Below are 22,928 nucleotides of genomic sequence, written 5' to 3' on the forward strand. Positions count from 1 at the left end.
TTAGTAGTCTAACATTCTGATTGCACTGACTTCCTAATTGTGAAGACTTCTGCTAATTTAAAGTTTTTCAACTTTGTTTGCTTCCAATGAAAACTGAAGTGAATGGAACTATTGGACTATTCTCCATCTCCAGCATGATTGTGTAGAAGCAGTTTTATAGTCTAACCAAGTTCATCATATTTACCTTCCAACCCTTAGGGAACAGCCCATCTTCAGCACCCGAGCCCACGTCTTCCAGATTGATCCTACCACGAAGAAGAACTGGGTTCCCACCAGCAAACATGCTGTGACTGTGTCCTACTTCTATGACAGTACACGCAATGTGTACAGGATAATCAGCCTTGATGGGTCAAAGGTGAGAATGGCATGAAAGTACAATGCATAAAATGCTGGGGGATTATTTCGTATCTATTTTGCTGTTTCTGATGGTAAGAAATTTTAGTGTAAAAGCCTAGGGATTCGTTTGATAAAATGTTAAATTTGAAGCTTTAAATTTTGTAAGCAGAGAATAAAGTGAGCACCATAATAACTTCAATACAAGCATCAGGTGCAAACTGGCCCCATGTTGTTGTTATCAGTGCCCCTTCTTTCCATGAAAATCCCGAAGATTCCCTTGCCCTTTCAAGTGAGCCAGTCCACTCCTGACGAGCATTAAGTGTTACTTAATTAAACCATTTTCCCAAAAGGTACTGAGTAATGTAAATTACTTACTCTTTATCCAGGGCTATGAAATTATTGCGCATGATGTGCACAAATGTTGAAGGTGGCAGGGCAGGTTGAGAAAGCGGTTAAAAAAGCAGACTGGATCCTGGGCTTTATAAATAGAGACATAGAGTACAAAAGTATGGAAGTCATGATGAACCTTTATAAAATGCTGGTTCGGCCTCAACTGGAGTATTGTCCAGTTCTGGGCACCGCTCTTTCGGAAAGATGTGAAGGCCTTATGAAAGGGTGCAGAAGAGATTTACTAGAATGATTCCAGGGATGAGGGACTTTAATTACGTGGATAGACTGGAGAAGCTGGGGTTGTTCTCCTTGGAACAAAGACTGTTGCGAGGAGATTTGATAGAGGTATTCAAAATCATGAAGGGTCTAGACAGAGTAGGTAGAGAGAAACTGTTCCCATTGGCGGAAGGGTCAAGGACTAGAGGACATAGATTTAAGGTGATTGGTTCTTTTGCCAAAGGTGACATGAGGAAGAACTTCTTTACACAGCGAGCGGCTAAGATCTGGAATGCACTGCCCGAGGGGGTGCTGGAGGCAGATTCAATCATGGCCTTCAAAAGGGAACTGGATAAGTACTTGAAAGGAAAAAATTTGCAGGGCTACGGGGAAAGGGCGGGGGAGTGGGACTGGCTGGATTGCTCTTGCATAGAGCTGGCGCGGACTCGATGGGCTGAGTGGCCTCCTTCCGTGCTGTAACCTTTCTATGATTCTATAATGCAAAACATTATCATGCCTGCTCCATCTAGAGTCCATGTATGATTATTTTTTTTAAGAAGCTAAATTGACCGTGAATCAGCACACTTCATTAGGGTTTATTTCACATGAGAGTTTTTTAATCTCTACCCTTGCTCAAGGCCTGTGACTTTGGTACTTGTGAAATCTATTGCAATGCTTGTTGGAATTTTTGTTTCAATTTCCCCTAGTTTGATTCCATTGATTTTTAATTTTTTTTTGTTGGCTAACTCCTTGCTGAAATGCTGGTGTTGTCTCCATCGTAAAGTAATAACAGTGGGGTTAGGCTTGTCTCAGTATCATTTCCGCTGACCGACTAGAATAGCTATCTTTCATGTTACGCACATTATTGTTGCCTTTTCCAATATGCATTACCCTACATTTGTCCATATTAAGATCTATCTGCCATATCTCTGCCTACCTACTCCATTGACTATCCTCAGATATACTTGGATCAATCACTTTTTTTCTACTCTTCACCTAAACACATATTCAAGATTTATGTCCTTCAGATCTTTTCTATTTGGTTGAAGAACATTGGAGAAAAGTTCTAGGTTATGACAAAATTTAAAAGTTTAAAAGTAAAGATATTGGCCCATAATTTGCTGTCAAATTAATGATTAGGCTAATGGCGCTCGGCGTTATTTATGCACAAATGCTGCTGCAACTTCAGGCAACAGCAGATGTGCAGTTAATCGCGGAAATCCAAAAGTTGTTATCCAAGATGCACTGCTCTACCATTAGCTTAGCGAAAATGGCATCTCGCTGTGTGCCTCACCATTGAAAGGTGTGAAGTTGCTATATTTGTAGGGCTCCTCCAGCTGACAGTCTATGCTGCGCATGCGCAGTCCGCCCGCTGCGCAGCTTTCCAGCGCGAAACCTGAAATCACTGGTAAGTGGATCCAATTAGCCTGCGATTTTTTTTTTTTTTTTTTTTTTTTTTTTTTTTTTTTTTTTTTTTTTTATTCGTTCACGGGATGTGGGCGTCGCTGGCGAGGCCAGCATTTATTGCCCATCCCTAATCGCCCTCGAGAAGGTGGTGGTGAGCCGCCGCCTTGAACCGCTGCAGTCCGTGTGGTGACTGTTCTCCCACAGTGCTGTTTGGAAGGGACTTCCAGGATTTTGACCCAGCGACAATGAAGGAACGGCGATATATTTCCAAGTCAGGATGGTGTGTGACTTGGAGGGGAACGTGCAGGTGGTGTTGTTCCCATGTGCCTGCTGCTCTTGTCCTTCTAGGTGGTAGAGGTCGCGGGTTTGGGAGGTGCTGTCGAAGCAGCCTTGGCGAGTTGCTGCAGTGCATCCTGTGGATGGTACACACTGCAGCCACAGTGCGCCGGTGGTGAAGGGAGTGAATGTTTAGGGTGGTGGATGGGGTGCCAATCAAGCGGGCTGCTTTGTCCTGGATGGTGTCGAGCTTCTTGAGTGTTGTTGGAGCTGCACTCATCCAAGCAAGTGGAGAGTATTCCATCACACTCCTGACTTGTGCCTTGTAGATGGTGGAAAGACTTTGGGGAGTCAGGAGGTGAGTCACTCGCCACAGAATATCCAGCCTCTGACCTGCTCTCGTGGCCACAGTATTTATATGGCTGGTCCAGTTAAGTTTCTGGTCAATGGTGACCCCCAGGATGTTGATGGTGGGGGATTCGGCGATGGTAATGCCGTTGAATGTCAAGGGGAGGTGGTTAGACTCTCTCTTGTTGGAGATGGTCATTGCCTGGCACGTATCTGGTGCGAATGTTACTTGCCACTTATGAGCCCAAGCCTGGATGTTGTCCAGGTCTTGCTGCATGCGGGCTCGGACTGTTTCATTATTTGAGGGGTTACGAATGGAACTGAACACTGTGCAGTCATCAGCGAACATGCCCATTTCTGACCTTATGATGGAGGGAAGGTAATTGATGAAGCAGCTGAAGATGGTTGGGCCAAGGACACTGCCCTGAGGAACTCCTGCAGCAATGTCCTGGGGCTGAGATGATTGGCCTCCAACAACCACTACCATCTTCCTTTGTGCTAGGTATGACTCCAGCCACTGGAGAGTTTTCCCCCTGATTCCCATTGACTTCAATTTTACTGGGGCTCCTTGGTGCCACACTCGGTCAAATGCTGCCTTGCTGTCAAGGGCAGTCACTCTCACCTCACCTCTGGAATTCAGCTCTTTTGTCCATGTTTGGACCAAGGCTGTAATGAGGTCTGGAGCCGAGTGGTCCTGGCGGAACCCAAACTGAGCATCGGTGAGCAGGTTATTGGTGAGTAAGTGCCGCTTGATAGCACTGTCGACGACACCTTCATCACTTTGCTGATGATTGAGAGTAGACTGATGGGGCGGTAATTGGCCGGATTGGATTTGTCCTGCTTTTTGTGGACAGGACATACCTGGACAATTTTCCACATTGTCGGGTAGATGCCAGTGTTGTAGCTGTACTGGAACAGCTTGGCTAGAGGCGCAGCTAGTTCTGGAGCACAAGTCTTCAGCACTACAGCTGGGATGTTGTCGGGGCCCATAGCCTTTGCTGTATCCAGTGCACTCAGCCGTTTCTTGATATCGTGTGGAGTGAATCGAATTGGCCGAAGACTGGCTTCCGTGATGGTGGGGATATCGGGAGGAGGCCGAGATGGATCATCCACTCGACACTTCTGGCTGAAGATGGTTGCAAACGCTTCAGCCTAGTCTTTTGCACTCACGTGCTGGACTCTGCCGTCATTGAGAATGGGGATGTTTGCAGCGCCTCCTCCTCCTGTTAGTTGTTTAATTGTCCACCACCATTCACGACTGGATGTGGCAGGACTGCAGAGCTTTGATCTGATCTGTTGGTTGTGGAATCACTTAGCTCTGTCTATAGCATGTTGCTTCCACTGTTTAGCATGCATGTAGTCCTGAGTTGTAGCTTCACCAGGTTGGCACCTCATTTTTAGGTATGCCTGGTGCTGCTCCTGGCATGCTCTTCTACACTCCTCATTGAACCAGGGTTGATCCCCTGGCTTGTTGGTAATGGTAGAGTGAGGAATATGCCGGGCCATGGGGTTACAGATTGAGCTGGAATACAATTCTGCTGCTGCTGATGGCCCACAGCGCCTTTTGGATGCCCAGTTTTGAGCTGCTAGATCTGTTCTGAATCTATCCCATTATACAGCTATGTCCTTCAAGACTCGGCCAGCTCGGTCAGTAGTGGTGCTACCGAGCCACTCTTGGTGATGGACATTGAAGTCCCCCACCCGGGTACGGTAGCATAGTGGTTATGTTACTGGACTAGTAATCCAGAGGCCTGGACTAAAATCCAGAGTCATAAGTTCAAATCCCGCCACGGCAGCTGGCGAATTCAAATTCAATTAATTACTTAAATTCAACTGATTAAATAAAAATCTGGAATTAAAAAATACCAGTATCAGTAATGATGGCCATGAAACTACCGGATTGTCGTAAAAACCCATCTGGTTCACTAATGTCCTTTAGGGAAGGAAACCTGCCGTCCTTACCCGGTCTGGCCTAAATGTGACTCCAGACCCGCAGCAATGTGGTTGATTCTTAATTGCCCTCTGAATTGGCCGAGCAAGCCACTCAGTTGTAAAATCTCGCTACGAAAAGTCATAAGAATAAAACCGGACGGACCACCCGGCATCGGATCACTGGACACGACAACGGCAAACCAAGCCCAGTCGACCCTGCAAGGTCCTCCTTACTAACATCTGGGGACTTGTGCCAAAATTGGGAGAGCTGTCCTACAGACTAGTCAAGCAACAGCCTGACATAGCCATACTCACAGAATCATACCTTTCAGCCAACGTCCCAGACTCTTCCATCACCATCCCTGGCTATGCCCTGTCCCACCGGCAGGACAGACCCACCAGAGGTGGCAGTACAGTTATATACAGTCAGGAGGGAGTGGCCCTGGGAGTCCTCAACATTCCTCAACAATCTTATGGCATCAGGTCAAACATGGGCAAGGAAGCCTCCTGCTGATTACCACCTACCGTCCTCCCTCAGCCGATGAATCAGTCCTCCTCCATGTTGAGTACCACTTGGAGGAAGCACTGAGGGTAGCAAGGGCACAAAATGTACTCTGGGTGGGGGACTTCAATGTCCATCACCAAGAGTGGCTCGGTAGCACCACTACTGACCGAGCTGGCCGAGTCCTGAAGGACATAGCTGCTGGACTGGGCCTGCGGCAGGTGGTGAGCGAACCAACACGAGGGAAAAACTTACTTGACCTCATCCTCACCAATCTACCTGTCGCAAATGCATCTGTCCATGACAGTATTGGTAGGAGTGACCACCGCACAGTCCTCGTGGAGATGCAGTCCCGTCTTCGCACGGAGGACACCATCCAATGTGTTGTGTGGCACTACCACCATACTAAATGGGATAGATTCAGAACAGATCTAGCAGCTCAAAACTGGGCATCCATGAGGCGCTGTGGGCCATCAGCAGCAGCAGAATTGTATTCCAGCACAATCTGTAACCTCAGGGCCCGGCATATTCCTCACTCTACCATTACCAACAAGCCAGGGGATCAACCCTGGTTCAATGAGGAGTGTAGAAGAGCAAGCCAGGAGCAGCACCAGGCGTACCGAAAAATGGGGTGCCAACCTGGTGAAGCTACAACTCAGGACTACATGCATGCTAAACAGCAGAAGCAACATGCTATAGACAGAGCTAAGCGATTCCACAACCAACGGATCAGATCAAAGCTCTGCAGTCCTGCCACATCCAGTCGTGAATGGTGGTGGACAATTAAACAACTAACGGGAGGAGGAGGCTCTGCAATCATCCCCATCCTCAATGATGGCTGAGTCCAGCACGTGAGTGCAAAAGACAAGGCTGAAGCGTTTGCAACCATCTTCAGCCAGAAGTGTCGAGTGGATGATCCATCTCGGCCTCCTCCCGATATCCCCACCATCATGGAAGCCAGTCTTCGGCCAATTCGATTCATCTCCACACGATATCAAGAAACGGCTGAGTGCACTGGATACAGCAAAGGCTATGGGCCCCGACAACATCCCAGCTGTAGTGCTGAAGACTTGTGCTCCAGAACTAGCTGCGCCTCTAGCCAAGCTGTTCCAGTACAGCTACAACACTGGCATCTACCCGACAATGTGGAAAATTGCCCAAGTATGTCCTGTCCACAAAAAGCAGGACAAATCCAATCCGGCCAATTACCGCTCCATCAGTCTACTCTCAATCATCAGCAAAGTGATGGAAGGTGTCGTCGACAGTGCTATTAAGCGGCACTTACTCACCAATAACCTGCTCACCGATGCTCAGTTTGGGTTCCGCCAGGACCACTCGGCTCCAGACCTCATTACAGCCTTGGTCCAAACATGGACAAAAGAGCTGAATTCCAGAGGTGAGGTGAGAGTGACTGCCCTTGACATCAAGGCAGCATTTGACCGAGTGTGGCACCAAGGAGCCCCAGTAAAATTTAAGTTAATGGGAATCAGGGGGAAAACTCTCCAGTGGCTGGAGTCATACCTCGCAAAAAGGAATTTGGTAGTGGTTGTTGGAGGCCAATCATCTCAGCCCCAGGACATTGCTGCAGGAGTTCCTCAGGGCAGTGTCCTTGGCCCAACCATCTTCAGCTGCTTCATCAATGACCTTCCCTCCATCATAAGGTCAGAACTGGGGATGTTCGCTGATGACTGCACAGTGTTCAGTTCCATTCGTAACCCCTCAAATAATGAAACAGTCCGAGCCCGCATGCAGCAAGACCTGGACAACATCCAGGCTTGGGCTCATAAGAACAGAAGAACATAAGAAATAGGAGCAGGAGCAGGAGTAGGCCAATCGGCCCCTCGAGCCTGCTCCGCCATTCAATAAGATCATGGCTGATCTGATCCTAACCTCAGATCTAAATTCATGTCCAATTTCCTGCCCGCTCCCTGTAACCCCTAATTCCCTTCACTTCTAGAAAACTGTCTATTTCTGTTTTAAATTTATTTAATGATGTAGCTTCCACAGCTTCCTGGGGCAGCAAATTCCACAGACCTACTACCCTCTGTGAAGAAGTTTCTCCTCATCTCAGTTTTGAAAGAGCAGCCCCTTATTCTAAGATTATGCCCCCTAGTTCTAGTTTCACCCATCCTTGGGAACATCCTTACCGCATCCACCCGATCAAGCCCCTTCACAATCTTATATGTTTCAATAAGATCGCCTCTCATTCTTCTGAACTCCAATGAGTAGAGTCCCAATCTACTCAACCTCTCCTCATATGTCCACCCCCTCATCCCCGGGATTAACCGAGTGAACCTTCTTTGTACTGCCTCGAGAGCAAGTATGTCTTTTCTTAAGTATGGAGACCAAAACTGTATGCAGTATTCCAGGTGCGGTCTCACCAATACCTTATATAACTGCAGCAATACCTCCCTGTTTTTATATTCTATCCCCCGAGCAATAAAAGCCAACATTCCGTTGGCCTTCTTGATCACCTGCTGCACCTGCAAACTAACCTTTTGATTTTCTTGCACTAGGACCCCCAGATCCCTTTGTACTGCAGTACTTTCCAGTTTCTCGCCATTAAGATAATAACTTGCTCTCCGATTTTTCCTGCCAAAGTGCATAACCTCTCAATTTCCAATATTGTATTGCATCTGCCAAATCTCTGCCCACTCACCCAGCCTGTCTATATCCCCTTGTAGGTTTTTTATGTCCTCCTCACTCTCTACTTTCCCTCCCATCTTTGTATCATCTGCAAACTTTGATATGTTACACTCGGTCCCCTCCTCCAAATCGTTAATATAGATTGTAAAGAGTTGGTGACCCAGCACCGACCCCTGTGGAACACCACTGGCTACTGGTTGCCAGTCCGAGAATGTACCATCTATCCCAACTCTCTGCTTCCTGTTAGATAACCAATCCTCCACCCATGCCAGAATATTACCCCCAATCCAGTGATTCTTTATCTTGAGCAATAATCTTTTATGTGGCACCTTGTCGAATGCCTTCTGGAAGTCCAAATACACTACGTCCACTGGTTCCCCTTTATCCACCCTGTACGTTATATCCTCAAAGAACTCAAGCAAATTTGTCAGACATGACTTCCCCTTTGTAAAGCCATGCTGACTTTGTCCTATTAAATTATGTTTATCCAAATGTTCTGCTACTGTCTCCTTAATAATAGACTCCAAAATTTTACCCACCACAGATGTTAGGCTAACTGGTCTATAATTTCCAGCCTTCTGCCTACTACCCTTTTTAAATAAGGGTGCTCATAAGTGGCAAGTAACATTCGCGCCAGATAAGTGCCAGGCACTGACCATCTCCAACAAGAGAGAGTCTAACCACCTCCCCTTGACATTCAACGGCATTACCATCGCCGAATCCCCCACCATCAACATCCTGGGGGTCACCATTGACCAGAAACTTAACTGGACCAGCCATATAAATACTGTGGCGACGAGAGCAGGTCAGAGGCTGGGTATTCTGCAGCGAGTGTCTCATCACCTGACTCCCCAAAGCCTTTCCACCATCTACAAGGCACAAGTCAGGAGTGTGATGGAATACTCTCCACTTGCTTGGATGAGTGCAGCTCCAACAACACTAAAGAAGCTCAACACCATCCAAGATAAAGCAGCCCGCTTGATTGGCACCCCATCCACCACCCTAAACATTCACTCCCTTCACCGGCGCACTGTGGCTGCAGTGTGTACCATCCACAGGATGCACTGCAGCAACTCGCCAAGGCTTCTTCGACAGCACCTCCCAAACCCGCGACCTCTACCACCTAGAAGGACAAGAGCAGCAGGCACATGGGAACAACACCACCTGCACGTTCCCCTCCAAGTCTCACACACCATCCCGACTTGGAAATATATCGCCGTTCCTTCATCATTGCTGGGTCAAAATCCTGGAACTCCCTTCCTAACAGCACTGTGGGAGAACCGTCACCACACGGACTGCAGCGGTTCAAGACGGCGGCTCACCACCACCTTCTCAAGGGCAATTATGGATGGGCAATAAATGCTGGCCTCGCCAGCGACGCCCACATCCCGTGAACGAATTTAAAAAAAGAGTACATTCTGTGCCCTTGCTACCCTCAGTGCTTCCTCCAAGTGGTGTGCAACATGGAGGAGGACTGATTCATCAGCTGAGGGAGGACGGTAGGTGGTAATCAGCAGGAGGTTTCCTTGCCCATGTTTGACCTGATGCCATGAGATTTCATGTGGTCCAGAGTCAATGTTGAGGACTCCCAGGGCCACTCCCTCCTGACCGTATATCACTGTACCGTCACCTCTGGTGGGTCTGTCCTGCCGGTGGGACAGGACATACCCAGGGATGGTGATGGAAGAGTCTGGGACGTTGGCTGAAAGGTATGATTCGGAGAGAGTGGCTATGTCAGGCTGTTGCTTGACTAGTCTGTGGGACAGCTCTCCAAATTTTGGCACAAGTCCCCAGATGTTAGTAAGGAGGACCTTGCAGGGTCGACTGGGCTTGGTTTGCTGTTGTCGTGTCCGGTGCCTAGTGGTCCAAGATTCCGTGTGGAGCACCCGATTTCACTGGGCGCCCAGTCGACCCCCCCGCCCCACACCCGGCCGGTGCGAACCCACCGCCCTCCTAATATTGGGCCCATTGTGCCTGTGGCAGCTTTATTTTAGCAGTGGGCTTTAGCTGGAAACTTGGAAAATCTACTATTTTTTTGGAGACTGAGTTTCCCTGAGCCATCTGATGGTCTAAAGGTTAAAATTGTTAAAAGTTCTCACAGCAAATGTTTCCTAAAGCAGTCCATTTAAGATTTATTTTTTTAAACTTGCTTCCTGATCCACAGCGGTTTGTCTTAAGTTAAATGACCAATTTGTACCTTTTTTGAAATTGGCAAGATTTTTGGTCGGTTGCAATCTCTACCATCTTGCCACCCATAGACTATGTGGAAATAATATGAAGTGCATATGATTCAAGTTGTTTTGTATTCCTTTTATGTAGAAGCTAAAAGTTTGGAAATACTTTAAAAGCTGTGCTTTTTTCTTCCCATGGGTTTCCATAGAACTGGAAGTTGTGCTTCGTTTTAGGAAATATTTCCAACTCCTGCGTTAATTGATACTGTTATGCATTCTTCAAGGAACTGATTTTTGGGATTTCCCATTTTCTTATGGAGAACAAGTAGCCAACAGAAATAAGGACGTATGGCAGTTTGTCACAAACATCTTCCAAGTGATGAGAGGAAGGTGGGAAGAAATGAAGTATGCATCTTCCATTGCCACTTTTGAGCTACCCATTTGAAGTATGAGTGGTTTGGAAATAAATGTCTGTATTAACAATATAAGGGAATGCTGGGGCCATTGATCTGTTTTGAAGGAATCTACTTATAAAATCCAGTTTAATGGTACCATAAAGTGTATTTTTTTTCTTTCAGGCAATAATCAACAGCACAATCACTCCAAACATGACATTTACAAAAACATCTCAGAAGTTTGGTCAGTGGCCAGACAGCCGTGCAAATACAGTCTATGGTCTAGGTTTTTCCTCTGAGCATCATCTAACAAAAGTGAGTATAACCATGTGAGGTGGTAAATTTTTTTTCACAAAGTTTCTTGCTTGTTGTACCCTGAGATATTGCAAAATGGCAAAATAAATTTTCAGTTGAGTTGTACTCGTGACACATTTGGTATTACTTGCATTGAATTTAAGCTGTATAAAATGATGCCTAATTTTGAATACAAGCCTAACTTAAACGATAAGATTTTTACACTGCTAATAATGCTCAATACCCTAAATAAACAAATCCGGTATTAATTTTGAATGGTTGAGTAAATTCACATTTATTTAGATAGTAAGTGAATGTTATGCCCCATATATCTTAGGAAGTTAAATTGCCTGGTATGATTTAGTAATTTACTTCAGGACGTTAACACATTGATGCCAAAATGACCACAACCTCGCAGGTTGGTGAAACCTGACTTTCAGATTGATAGCGAAGACAATCTGTCTGCCCATTTTATGGTTAATGCAAAACTTGGTCGAAAGGTGACATCACAATGCAGCATGTTGCCAGCGATTTTGTATAATAACTGGCTGCAGCACAGTGTGGCAAAATGGTGAATACCAGTTCTTCCCATAATCCATGCCACGTGTCAACTGCATAGTTAGACAACTGCGCAATCTGCCAGAATCGATTTGATACCAGTCTAGCACACAATAACGCCACCTATATATTACAGCTGAACAATTTAAAAGCAAGGATAAAAGTAGTAGAAGCCCCAGTGAAAATGTCCATTTGCAAAATAAAAGGAGCAGATTATGAACCAAAATCTGTGCAAGTGCACCCTTCACTAGTTGTATCTTTTGGCAATTGCAGCCTGCTGACATGTTACTGAAATAGCTACACATGATAAATTAAGGAGGGGACCAAAGCCATGGCTGAAGAGAGGTTTTGAGGAGAGATGTAGCAACAGGGAAGGGTTAATGAAGAGAATCCCAAAATTCTGGGGCATAATGTTTTTCTACTGGTTGGAGATTTTGGAGGTGGGGGGGAAAGGGAGAGAGACACTTGGATTTGAATTCAATACAGACAGATGGAATAAAGGAACTAAATGTAATGAGTCTCTGCAGACTCTATCCAGGTCACAGTGGACTTGAGTCTGTGGCACATACAGGATGAACTTTTAAGAACAATGGACAAACTTGCTTTTATGTAGCGCCTTACATGACCTCAGCACATCCTAAAGCCCTTCACAGCCAATGAAGTCATGTTAGCTATGTGAATTGGCATGTGGAGGAAGTGTGATGGCATAGCCTAATACCGAATATAGTAGAGAAGGATTACTGAATTTACTTTGGAAATGATAGGTAGCATGGTGCCTCCAGGGTTAATCTGAAACTTTGGGAGCTAATTTCTTCAAACTTCTGAGCAAGTTAAACATTTTGCAACTAGATGAATTAGAATCTAGAAGATATATTAAACTCTCTGCAAATGATAAAGCAGGAAAAATAGATTTCTTGTGGGCATATGTACCATCATTCTGTACCAAACTGCTTCAGCTAGGACTAAAGTTCTTGCATTTCCCGTTGATCAGATTTAAACAGTAATGTTAAAGAAACATTGTTTGGGTTTTGCTTGTACAATCCTTGAACAATCAGGTGTATGTAGTCCATGTATTTTTTTTTTTTTGTAGTCTGCATTGTACAAACTGAAATTTAAAAGACTAACTTCCTTCCCAATATAGTTTGCAGAAAAGTTCCAGGAATTTAAAGATGCAGCACGGATAGCGAAGGAGAAAATGCAGGAAAAAATGGAATTAACCAGTACACCTTCTCAGGTAGGTATTGCTAAATATTATGCTGCCATTGGCAGAGATGCATTAAATGAGAGCCATGTGGTCTGGTTTTAAATTCTAGCAGTGTTAGTACAGCTTAATATTTAGTGAATTGTTGCATCAGTTGGTCACAAAGATAGATTTTTGGACAAGGGAATTGAAGGATATAGGGATAGTGAGAAAGTGGAGTTGAGGTAGAACATCAGCCCATGATATTGTTGAATGGCAGAGCAGGCTCGAAGGGCCATATGGCCTACTCTTGCTCCTAATTTGTTATGTTCTTATAGCACAGCTAGCACAAATCTGTATTTGATCAGAAGGAACTGAGGAGACTTCGCAACAATTTAAGCAGCTCAGAAAATTCACGGGCAGCAGACTTTACCTTCTAGCAGCCCCTTCAAGACTCTTAAGTGAAAGAGGCCTATGAGCAGGTTAACTCTGTTCTGTTGAGCAGGCAGTTGTGTTTGATGGAGAGAGTAAAGCATTTATTGAAAACTGGCATTTTGCAGTAAATAGCCAAACCAAATCAGATTTTTAAAACTTACACATATCTATAAATACATCAAACTCCTCAGAGGAATGAAGTTTAAACTGAAACTCCAAGCACTGTCCTAATGAATTTTGTCCATTTAAGAATGATTATTTCATCATCCAGACCTGTAAACTCGTTGTATGGAAACCTCATTCTTGATTTTTGCGAAGCCTGATAGTTGACATTTTGCCTACCAAATGAATATAGGAGCTGGCAGAAAGCATTTTATAAAGTGCTACAAAAATTGTTTGAGGAAGTTGGGATCTATGGCCTCCTTCCGTGCTGTAACATTTCTATGATTCTAAAAGAGAAAGTGAAAGTATGGATAGCAATGGCTGAAAGGTGGACAAACATTGTGGCAAGAGGATTTTTCTCAGACTGATATGATCTGCTTGCTGCTGATTTTCCAGGAAGAATGCAAGACATTAAGCAGGCTAGGAGAATGAGCAGAAAAGTAGCCGGTGTAGTGGAACATGGGAAAATGTGAAGTAATGCATTTTGGGTACAAAAATAAAGAATGGAAATATGCCTAGCATAGTAAGTATCTCAAGGCAGTGAAGGAACAAAGGGATCGAGATGTCTCGATCCATTAATCTTTATGTAAATCCTTAAGCGGGTGGGCAAGTTTTAAAAAAAAATCAAGAAAGTAAATGAGATTTTGGCATTTATGTCGAGAAAGATTGAATGCAGCAGCAAATGATGACTCTGTACAAAACTATGATTATGTCCCATCTGGAATAATCTGTAGTTTTGAACTCCTCACCATAGAATTGATATAATAGCCCTGGAGGGTGCAATGCCAATTTACCTGGCTAAAACTAGTGCCGAAGGATCCGGGAAATGTTAGAGCAATTGGGGCTGTATCATTTCATACTGAGAAAATTGAAGGTGTGTTGGAGTTGTTCAAAATGATAAAAGGAATAGACAAAGGAAACACAGATTATTTCCTTTGATACACAAGTCAAAAGATGAGACCACCTTCTCAAAATAAACTCTAGATACATAAAGGTGAGATTAGAAGAAACCTTTTCCTGTAAGAGTTGTCCAGATGTGGAATGCTTTACCACAAGTGGTGATTGATGCTAAATCAATATTAATTTAAGTATTGGATAATTACTTGAATATAAAAGGATATGTTGAGAAAGTATCAGAATGGGATTGTGTAAAATCTGATTTCAAGAGAGGACTAAATTCAGTGCAGACAAGGGGGATGAATAATACTCCTGTGCTAAAAAAATTCTGTTTCAATAAATCAGACGTGAAATGTCAAATTCCTAACCCCATTACTCTAAATCCGAGGACTAATACATCCAGTAAACTACTTTCAAGGTGAGAACTGTTTCTGGAGAAAGGCAAAACAAACATTTTTCCATTTATAAACTGGATTACTCTCAAGTAAATGGTATATGGATATAATGCAGTATTTGTCAATGGTGGCTGGACAGTGAATCTTGTATTCATGTTACCAGCCTACTTTCCACATTTATATAGATAAATGGACTTATCCTAAATTGCAGAGCTGGGCTATTTAGAAGTTATTTAATGCTGTGACCTGTGTTACGGGGTGGTGGGTGTGAATCCAAACCCAGTTCTAGAGGTGAAAGATTGATAACCCATTGTGGAACCCACAATTCCAATTACATTTCTACTGAGTAGGACTAAATTGGAAGCTTTACAGTCTATGATTTGCTGATCATAGCCAACTAATGGCTGTTTGTGAATGATTTGTGCTTCACAGGAGTCTGCAGGAGGTGACCTGCAGTCACCTTTGACACCAGAGAGTATAAATGGGACAGATGATGAAAGGTCTATTCAGGATGTGGCACAAGATTCTGATGCACGAGCTGAAATTAACCAGAGTTCTCTACCTTTTACTCATAGGTAAGCATGTGAAATGTGAAAAGTTTTGGTTAGTCCCATGATGATTACTATTTTACTCTTTTTACATTAGAGTAGCCATTAAGTAAAATCTCTTGCTGCTTACTGCATTAAATTGCAGAACAATCTTCCTTTGCTGCAGTTTAAAGTTTTATATTGGGCTGCCAGGACAATTTTAAGATACTAATTTATTTTAAATAGAGAAACCAAAGCAAAAGCCACCACCAAGGTTGAAAGGAGTTAAAAGGAAAAATAACACAAATCAGAAAGTAATGTTTGCAGTATGCTAGGGTAGGGCTTTAAAAGTCTGATTGTGGAAGAAAGGGAAGACTGAGGGAGATAAGGAGTTTAAGTTGGGGAAATAGTGTAAAAGTCTTGATTTTGATCAAGTAGGATGATATGCATAGAGCTTGGGAGGAATAAGAGGAAAGTTCATAGAAGTTATATTATATAAGGTATTGGTGAGACTGCACCTGGAATACTGCATACAGTTTTGATGTCCATACTTAAGAAAAGACATACTTGCTCTCGAGGCAGTACAAAGAAGGTTCACTCGGTTAATCCCGGGGATGAGGGGGTGGACATATGAGGAGAGGCTGAGTAGATTGGGACTCTACTCATTGGAGTTCAGAAGAATGAGAGGCGATCTTATTGAAACATATAAGATTGTGAAGGGGCTTGATCGGGTGGATGCGGTAAGGATGTTCCCAAGGATGGGTGAAACTAGACCTAGGGGGCATAATCTTAGAATAAGGGGCTGCTCTTTCAAAACTGAGATGAGGAGAAACTTCTTCACTCAGAGGGTAGTAGGTCTGTGGAATTTGCTGCCCCAGGAAGCTGTGGAAGCTACATCATTAAATAAATGTCTATTTCTGTTTTAAAGTTTCCTAGAAGTAAAGGGAATTAAGGGTTACGGGGAGCGGGCAGGAAATTGGACATGAATTTAGATCTGAGGTTAGGATCAGATCAGCCATGATCTTATTGAATGGCGGAGCAGGCTCGAGGGGCCGATTGGCCTACTCCTACTCCTGCTCCTATTTCTTATGTTCTTATGACTCTAGCTGTAGTAATCGAGAGAGAGATAAAGATAGTGTAGAGCCACCTATTTAATGCTGAGATTTTCATTTGTCCTGTTCAGAAGTATGAAAAGTGTTCAAAAGAGGCTTTCCAAATATGGGAACAATATTAAGTCTTGGATGGACTTAAGAACTTTTAACTCCCTATAAAACTTGAGAAAAGAAGCACAAGGTGAGCCAAGCTCCTGGGAGGCAACTTTAATAATAGAAAAGATGTGACTTCCATTTGCGATCAGCAAAGATAGTGAGGTCAGGAGAGCTGGATGGGGCCAGGATTTGGGTGGTAGTTAGTTAGACTTCAGGGACGAGAAGAAACTCTCTGAAATATTCAAAGTAACGAAACTCATAACTTAGTAATTCAGATATTGCACGGAGAGGATTGGAGGTTATGTTCAGTAAGGTCTATCAATTTAATCTCTACACCTTGTGTGTAGATCATGCATTCACTATTGCCATTGACTGCGAGTTCTTACTAATTTAACAGTAGTGAATAAACTTAAAGAAAATTGGAAAAGAGATGAACATCAAAAGTAAACTTGTTTCATGATTTTAAAATATAGCTGCATCAACAAACTATTTTAGAATTAAATTGCATTCACGAGTGAACCAATATGGATTTGCCCAGTCTAGATTTACAGTACAGACCATTCTGTGAACTATGCAGCAATATAATGGCTAAGGCACACACTTTCTGTGCATATTTACAGTGGATTTCATCTACTTTCAACCGGGCTTGTACATAACTAGTTCCCTTGAGCGCAGGCATGAACTGTCTTTTAATTATTGCTTTCAACTATATGTGCATCAGCCTGTGTAAATGGGACTGCATGCTGCTTGAATTATGAGATCCTGGAAGTTTAAGAACCATGATACAGTAATTAGAACTTTGTTTTGTGACTGTGATATTAACTCCTCTATTTGAATATGGCTCCCAACTGCAGTGGGTTAACCTTTATAAATTATTCTGAAAAAATAAATTGTACAAGTGGTCATATCCAACTGTGGGCAAAGCTGTCATTTCTCAGTTGATTGAAATAAAGCATTCTGTGGTAGGCATATGTGGTTTGAACAGCCAGGAGGGAACTCTGCTGCTTGTAATTTTGAATGCTTTCTCCAAATATCTTTTATCTAGTTCATGTCAAATAATCAATATCTGTTCTGCCAAGAATGCAGATTTGCTCAAATATTAGATATTAGATTGACCACTTTTCCTGTCTAGTGGCAATCAGGAACCAGCAACTACTATAACACCAACCAAACAAACATATGCCTGGAAATATTTTCTTTGTGCTTGAGTAGCCATTTGCTTCCATGCATAGGCCACTCTATACAACTTAAAACAATAAAGTAGTAAACACAAATAAGGGGAGGAAAGCACTACATCTGCCATTGGCTTTTAAACAAAAAAGTGCTGCTTCTGCACAAACCTACCTCCCCTCTATGGAGCTCCCATCTTTATTCTGTTGTGTTCCCCACCTTACATTGTGTGCTTGGAACTTGCCTGAATGAAGTGGCTCAACCAAGCAATGGACTGAGTCTGATAATGCTATTACGTGTAAGTGTGCAACTCTGGACTAGAACCTTCAATGTAGCTTAAGGCTGTCGCCACTCACTGACTCTAATACTGATTGGTGTGGGCTTACAAATAGGAAGTCATACCATGCTCTGTGAATGGTAGATCATAAAATTCTGATGCTTTCAAAGGACTTTCTGATTGGACAAACACAATTTTTTTTCCCTCCAATATATACAACTGATTGGAAATCAAACCTGTGAATTAAAATTTCTCAACTACCATCGCAGTTTGTCTGCATCCATATCACAATCGATCAAGTAATCCCCTACTTCTCTTGTAGTCAGACAGTTCAAATTTTAAAATTCTGTATTCTGCTCCTGGGCCTTTTTGCTTGTGTTCCACTTCCCCAGTTATGAATGGGATCACAGCAGATCTGAAATGTGCTTCATATCCTAGAATATATCCCTGATCAGTGACAGGTGATCTAGTATAGACAAGGCATTTATACACTGCAGTTGAGACATGCAGTAAGGCTGCCTTCCCATTGGATTCTTGCAGAGCTATGTTTGAGTCCTGTCTCTGCAGTTACACTGCTACTTTTTGTATAGTTGTGTACCATTGCTGTGGAGCAGAAGCAGGAATTTAACTGTGTAAGCTTGTATAACTCAAAATATAAACTCTTCCTCCTTCTCCACCCCCCCCCTTCCTCCTCTTCTGCTCCCCACCCCCCTCTTCCTCTGCCCCCTACACCAATTATCCCAGGTGATGAGTGGCTATAAAAAGAATCCAGGAACATTTAGGGGAGCAAAGCATAAAGGAGTTGCAGTGGAGCTGATTGACTTCTGCAGTTGATGTGTATGATGCCAAAGTAATTGAAAAGCTTTTTTTGTTTTTAAAAAAACAGTTCCTCACGTGGTATAATGTTAGAAATGGCATTACAAAACCAATAATGTGTTCAAGCTTGTTTAATACAGTGAATCCAAAATTTTACTAGCTTTTCTTTTCAAGTCTTTGGTGTCTGCTCCTAGTCATGTAAAGTGTGCACTCTCATTAATCAGTAACTGTAAAGCATTTTTTTGTAATTGACCTACTTAGCTCTACATTTTTTTACCAGCTGAATTCAGGTCACAGATGGTCAGATTGCAGGAGTTGGTCTTTCTGATTTGACCTAATTGAAATGCTAATACCCATGCATGACCATGGTGAATTTTCAAGCTAATCATTCTTGTGACCGAAAACTTGGAAATTTGTGCATGTCCTTTGTAATGTGTTATGTAGCTGACTAAAGATGTAGTGGGGTGCAGAGGGGCTACAGAAGTTCTCCCCTCTAAGAATGTATCCATTCCACAGCAACAAACAATAATTTACATTTAAATAATGCCTTCTATGCAGAACAAACTCCTACGATGTAAGGAAAAACAATGGATGACATGTCAAAGATGATATTAGGAGAGTTGGTCAAAGAGCTGGGTTTTAAGGAGTATCTTAAAGGAGGTTCAGAGGGATATAGGGAGGGAATTCCAGAAAGTAGAGGCTAAGCAGCTGAAGTCAGTGCCAATGGTGGACCAGGCGGGAGAAGGAATGCACAAGGGCGGAGTCAGGAATGGAAAGTTTCAATAGAATGCTGACTGCAGCAAGTATGCTCAGAAGGCAACAACATGTTCGAGGATGTTAGAGAGGAAAGGGAGGTTGGAGATAAAGCAGTACTTTGCAACAACAGGAGTCAGCGGTGATTTTTTGTGGTGGAGGTTGAGTTTTGAAGGGGAGAGAGATTGTAGCTGTGCAGAGGAAACTTTTTACAGTGTCAGGTAGCATGGCAGCCAGGAACGTTGGGTGGTCAGCATGGGTTAGTCCCTTCAGGTTAGGAGGGAGGAAAAATTTGAAAGTGAATGTTCTGAGACCAGAAGTACAATAATCTTGATGTACTCTGTTACATTTGAATAAATTCAAATATCTTTAATGTCAAATGTGAATCGACTGATTTTAAAATGTCAGTGACAAAATCCCACACAATGCTTAATAGTAACAAGTTGTTTCTTTTATATAGTACTACAATAGGAAAGCATTGGGAGTCTGAATTGGCGACCTTAAAAACCAACAATGCTAAACTTACAGCAGCACTACTGGAATCTACTGCCAATGTTAAACAATGGAAGCAGCAGCTCACTGCTTACCAGGACGAAGCAGAGCGACTACACAAACGGGTATGTATTGATGCTGTGTAGGATTTCTGCCCAGTAGTTGTATAAAGAAGTGCTTGCACATAAACAGCTGTGATGGGTTTTTGTCCAATTATTTCAAAAACATTCTGCATGCTGTTTTAATCTATTAATGTCTAGAAATGTAACTGGGAATAATATCAATTAATATAAATTTGCTGCAAAGAGACCTTGTATATAGAGGTCTAGTGCTAGGTTTGCAGAATGAGTGAAGATAGCATGGTCTGACTATACAGCCAATCTGCATTTATGGGTGAGACTAATAGTTATGTCTCAATTAGATATCCAAATCCTCCCAGAGTCTAAGGATTCATTGACAAAACTGCAGTTTGCATTTTAGAAAAATAAGATTCTGTAGCAGTTGCTTACCATCAATGCCCAGAATTTTGTACGTATCTGCACCTGTATTAGGGTAGTCCGCAAGCCAGATTTCTTTACCCTTGAGTAGGCTGACTCAAATTTATAACTCCTCTCGATAGCAGAAGCTATTGCAAAAAATTACTTGAGTAGAAACTGAACATTTTGTCTAGTTAGGAGTTGAATGCCAAATTTGGAAGACTTTTCCATTAAAGTTATTTCTACTAGAGAGGCTGTACAGTATGATTGAACAATGTACATCCAATTGAGATTGCTGCTTTACTAGATAAGCATTTACTAAGTTGTTAGAATTGGTGTACCATGAAGAATAACTGCAGATCATCATTAGACTTGACTTTTTTAGGGAAGATAATCTGCATGGAAATCTAGCAGACGAGTAAATAGTTAAATTTCAGATCAGAATGACATTATTGGGCAATTTCACATCACTGGAAAGTTCGTCTGAGTAATTCTTGTGACCAATTGTTTAAGGCTGTTAATGGAAATTTACTGCATTAAGGCGGCATTGTTCTGTGCAATGTAAATCTTGATCAGTTACATTGATAACAATGCAAATATAAAAACCCGTATCCTTAATTTTTTTTTTGTTTGGCACTCCTGCAGGAAGTACATGTAAAGTGGTATTGTGCATTGGTGCTCTAGCACAGAAAATTGCAGGTTCAGCTTAGTTTCCGGCACTGCTGAGTTGCCAATCCACAGTACTGCTGTGAGGAGGCCATTTGCCTCCATACAATGGGAAGGGAGGCAGTTTAGCTCCAGGGTTCTGCTAGTAGAGTTTCCAGCAGTCAATTCTGGCAGACCAGGTTCTAAGTCATCTGCCTGTATTGCAGTTAGCATGTGGACCGGAAAGTCAAGTTCATCCTTGTAAAAGCACAGAACAGTCGACTGTAAAATACTGTACAAAGGTCGAACTTTTTATAAACTAGGAAAGTGGGGGCCATCACTAGTGCAAATGATGTCTAAACACTTGCTGAAAGTCAAAAAACATTAGTGCAATGTGCACACGTTTTTGAGTGTTAGAGTTAAGAATTGATTTTCAAGATCGAAAAGGTGATAACTGTTTACTGGATAACACTACCGCAATGTCCTCAAGCTTGTCAAATTTTCTATCAAAAAGTCTTGTCTTGAGCCAGGGAAGTTGTATTTTATTTACTGTTGTAAAAATGTGGTTTGTATTTTGGAGGTGATGCAGGTAGCAGCCAGTCCTCTAGTACCTCAATTGCAATTGATACTCTCTTGTTCTTTATAACTTTGTTTGGAAATAAAATTTGTTTTATTGAAATATCTGGCTAGCCCCTGAATCAAACTGGCATGGCCCATGTAAAGTATAGCCGTGGACAAAATATTTCTGACTAATGTCTAATTCATCATTTTGTGCTAATAACCAAAAGTAAGCTGTAAGCAAAATAAAACCAGAGCATATCTTTATATGCAAGAGATACAAGGATCATTATTGGATTTGCACTTAAAATGGAATGTTATGAAGTAGCAAACAAGCAGACAACATAATGTGGTTATATAAAATGTGTTAACAGGGAGAGTTTGTTCCTGCTTTTTATGTTCTGTTTCTGAATTTTAATGACTTATTGCAAATATACTTGATCAAAAAATTTTTGGTCTTTTAAAAGCACTAGATGTAAAAATTATTCAAACTAGATAAGTTATGACCAGATCAGGGTCAATAACTTAAGGGAGAATGAGGGACTTGATGCATATTGACAACTGCAGAATCTGAGTAGCCAGTCTATGGCTATGTAGGGTGTGCAGGATTGTCTGTCTTCTGTATGGAGCAAATCCTGGTTTGCATAAACTCAAGAATTCCTTCTGATTTTAAAATGTGGCACGGTTGCTTCGTCACTACACCATAAGGATGTCAGTTAAGTGTTTGAGCAAAAACTGTCTCTTGCTGTAGAGCAGGAATTTAAAATTCAATACTTTGTTTACGTACCATCAGCTAATTCCAGGGAGTGTAGCTAGCACATATCATATTGCATGTTTGATGTCATTAGGATATATTTTGTGTGTTGGTTTGAGGTGGCTATTTGCTGGAGACTACCAAGGAAACAAAGTTGATGAGTGTCTGGTTTTCAATTTGGTTAGTGTGCCCCCTTGTGTTTAAAAGTTTTCCAGTGCAATGAATGAGATCACTTTGCAGCTCTGGTTTTCTATACTTGCATACCCTGGTATTTAATTCGAAATTGCTGCTTTTTTTAATCTAAACTCTTAAGTACAGTTGGGCAGAATATTGAAGAGAAGCTGAGTTGAGCTGGAGAGTTTGTAAATGTTCACTTGCATATCTTTAAAACTTCAGTAATTGATAGTGCTTTGAATATTGAATGATGCATGAGTAAGATTTAGCACCTCCTCCCACCCACCAAAATAGTTCTAGCAATAACCAGATGTTTACAATTGTATTTTAGGTTAGGTTTGTATAGTGAATTACCCTATGATGGCTATTTATGGTGGGGGGGAATCCACATTCTATGTTGACCAGAATTGTGCATTCTGATTATACTGCATTAGAATGGACACAAGTGTTGGTTATGTAAACACACTGTAAGATGTCTGTCATCGAGAGCAACAGATGTGTTCCATTAACTATTTATTTGGCTAAAGCAGTGCATTTA

The 22,928-nt window shown here is 42.5% G+C and overlaps 1 protein-coding gene across 3 annotated transcripts in view; it reads left to right on the top strand.

Moving 5' to 3' along the window:
• Nucleotides 1-22,928, top strand: part of homer1b (homer scaffold protein 1b) — a 91,603-nt gene that overhangs the window by 35,173 nt on the left and 33,502 nt on the right. For all 3 annotated transcript variants that reach the window (XM_067982655.1, XM_067982656.1, XM_067982654.1), the window contains exons 2-6: nt 199-355; nt 10,803-10,934; nt 12,613-12,705; nt 14,973-15,115; nt 19,752-19,908. In XM_067982655.1, coding sequence (XP_067838756.1) covers nt 199-355; nt 10,803-10,934; nt 12,613-12,705; nt 14,973-15,115; nt 19,752-19,908 — 682 coding nt within the window. The remainder of the gene's footprint in view (nt 1-198; nt 356-10,802; nt 10,935-12,612; nt 12,706-14,972; nt 15,116-19,751; nt 19,909-22,928) is intronic.

This window comes from Heptranchias perlo, chromosome 4 (assembly GCF_035084215.1).
Source record: "Heptranchias perlo isolate sHepPer1 chromosome 4, sHepPer1.hap1, whole genome shotgun sequence".
Taxonomy (NCBI): domain Eukaryota; kingdom Metazoa; phylum Chordata; class Chondrichthyes; order Hexanchiformes; family Hexanchidae; genus Heptranchias; species Heptranchias perlo.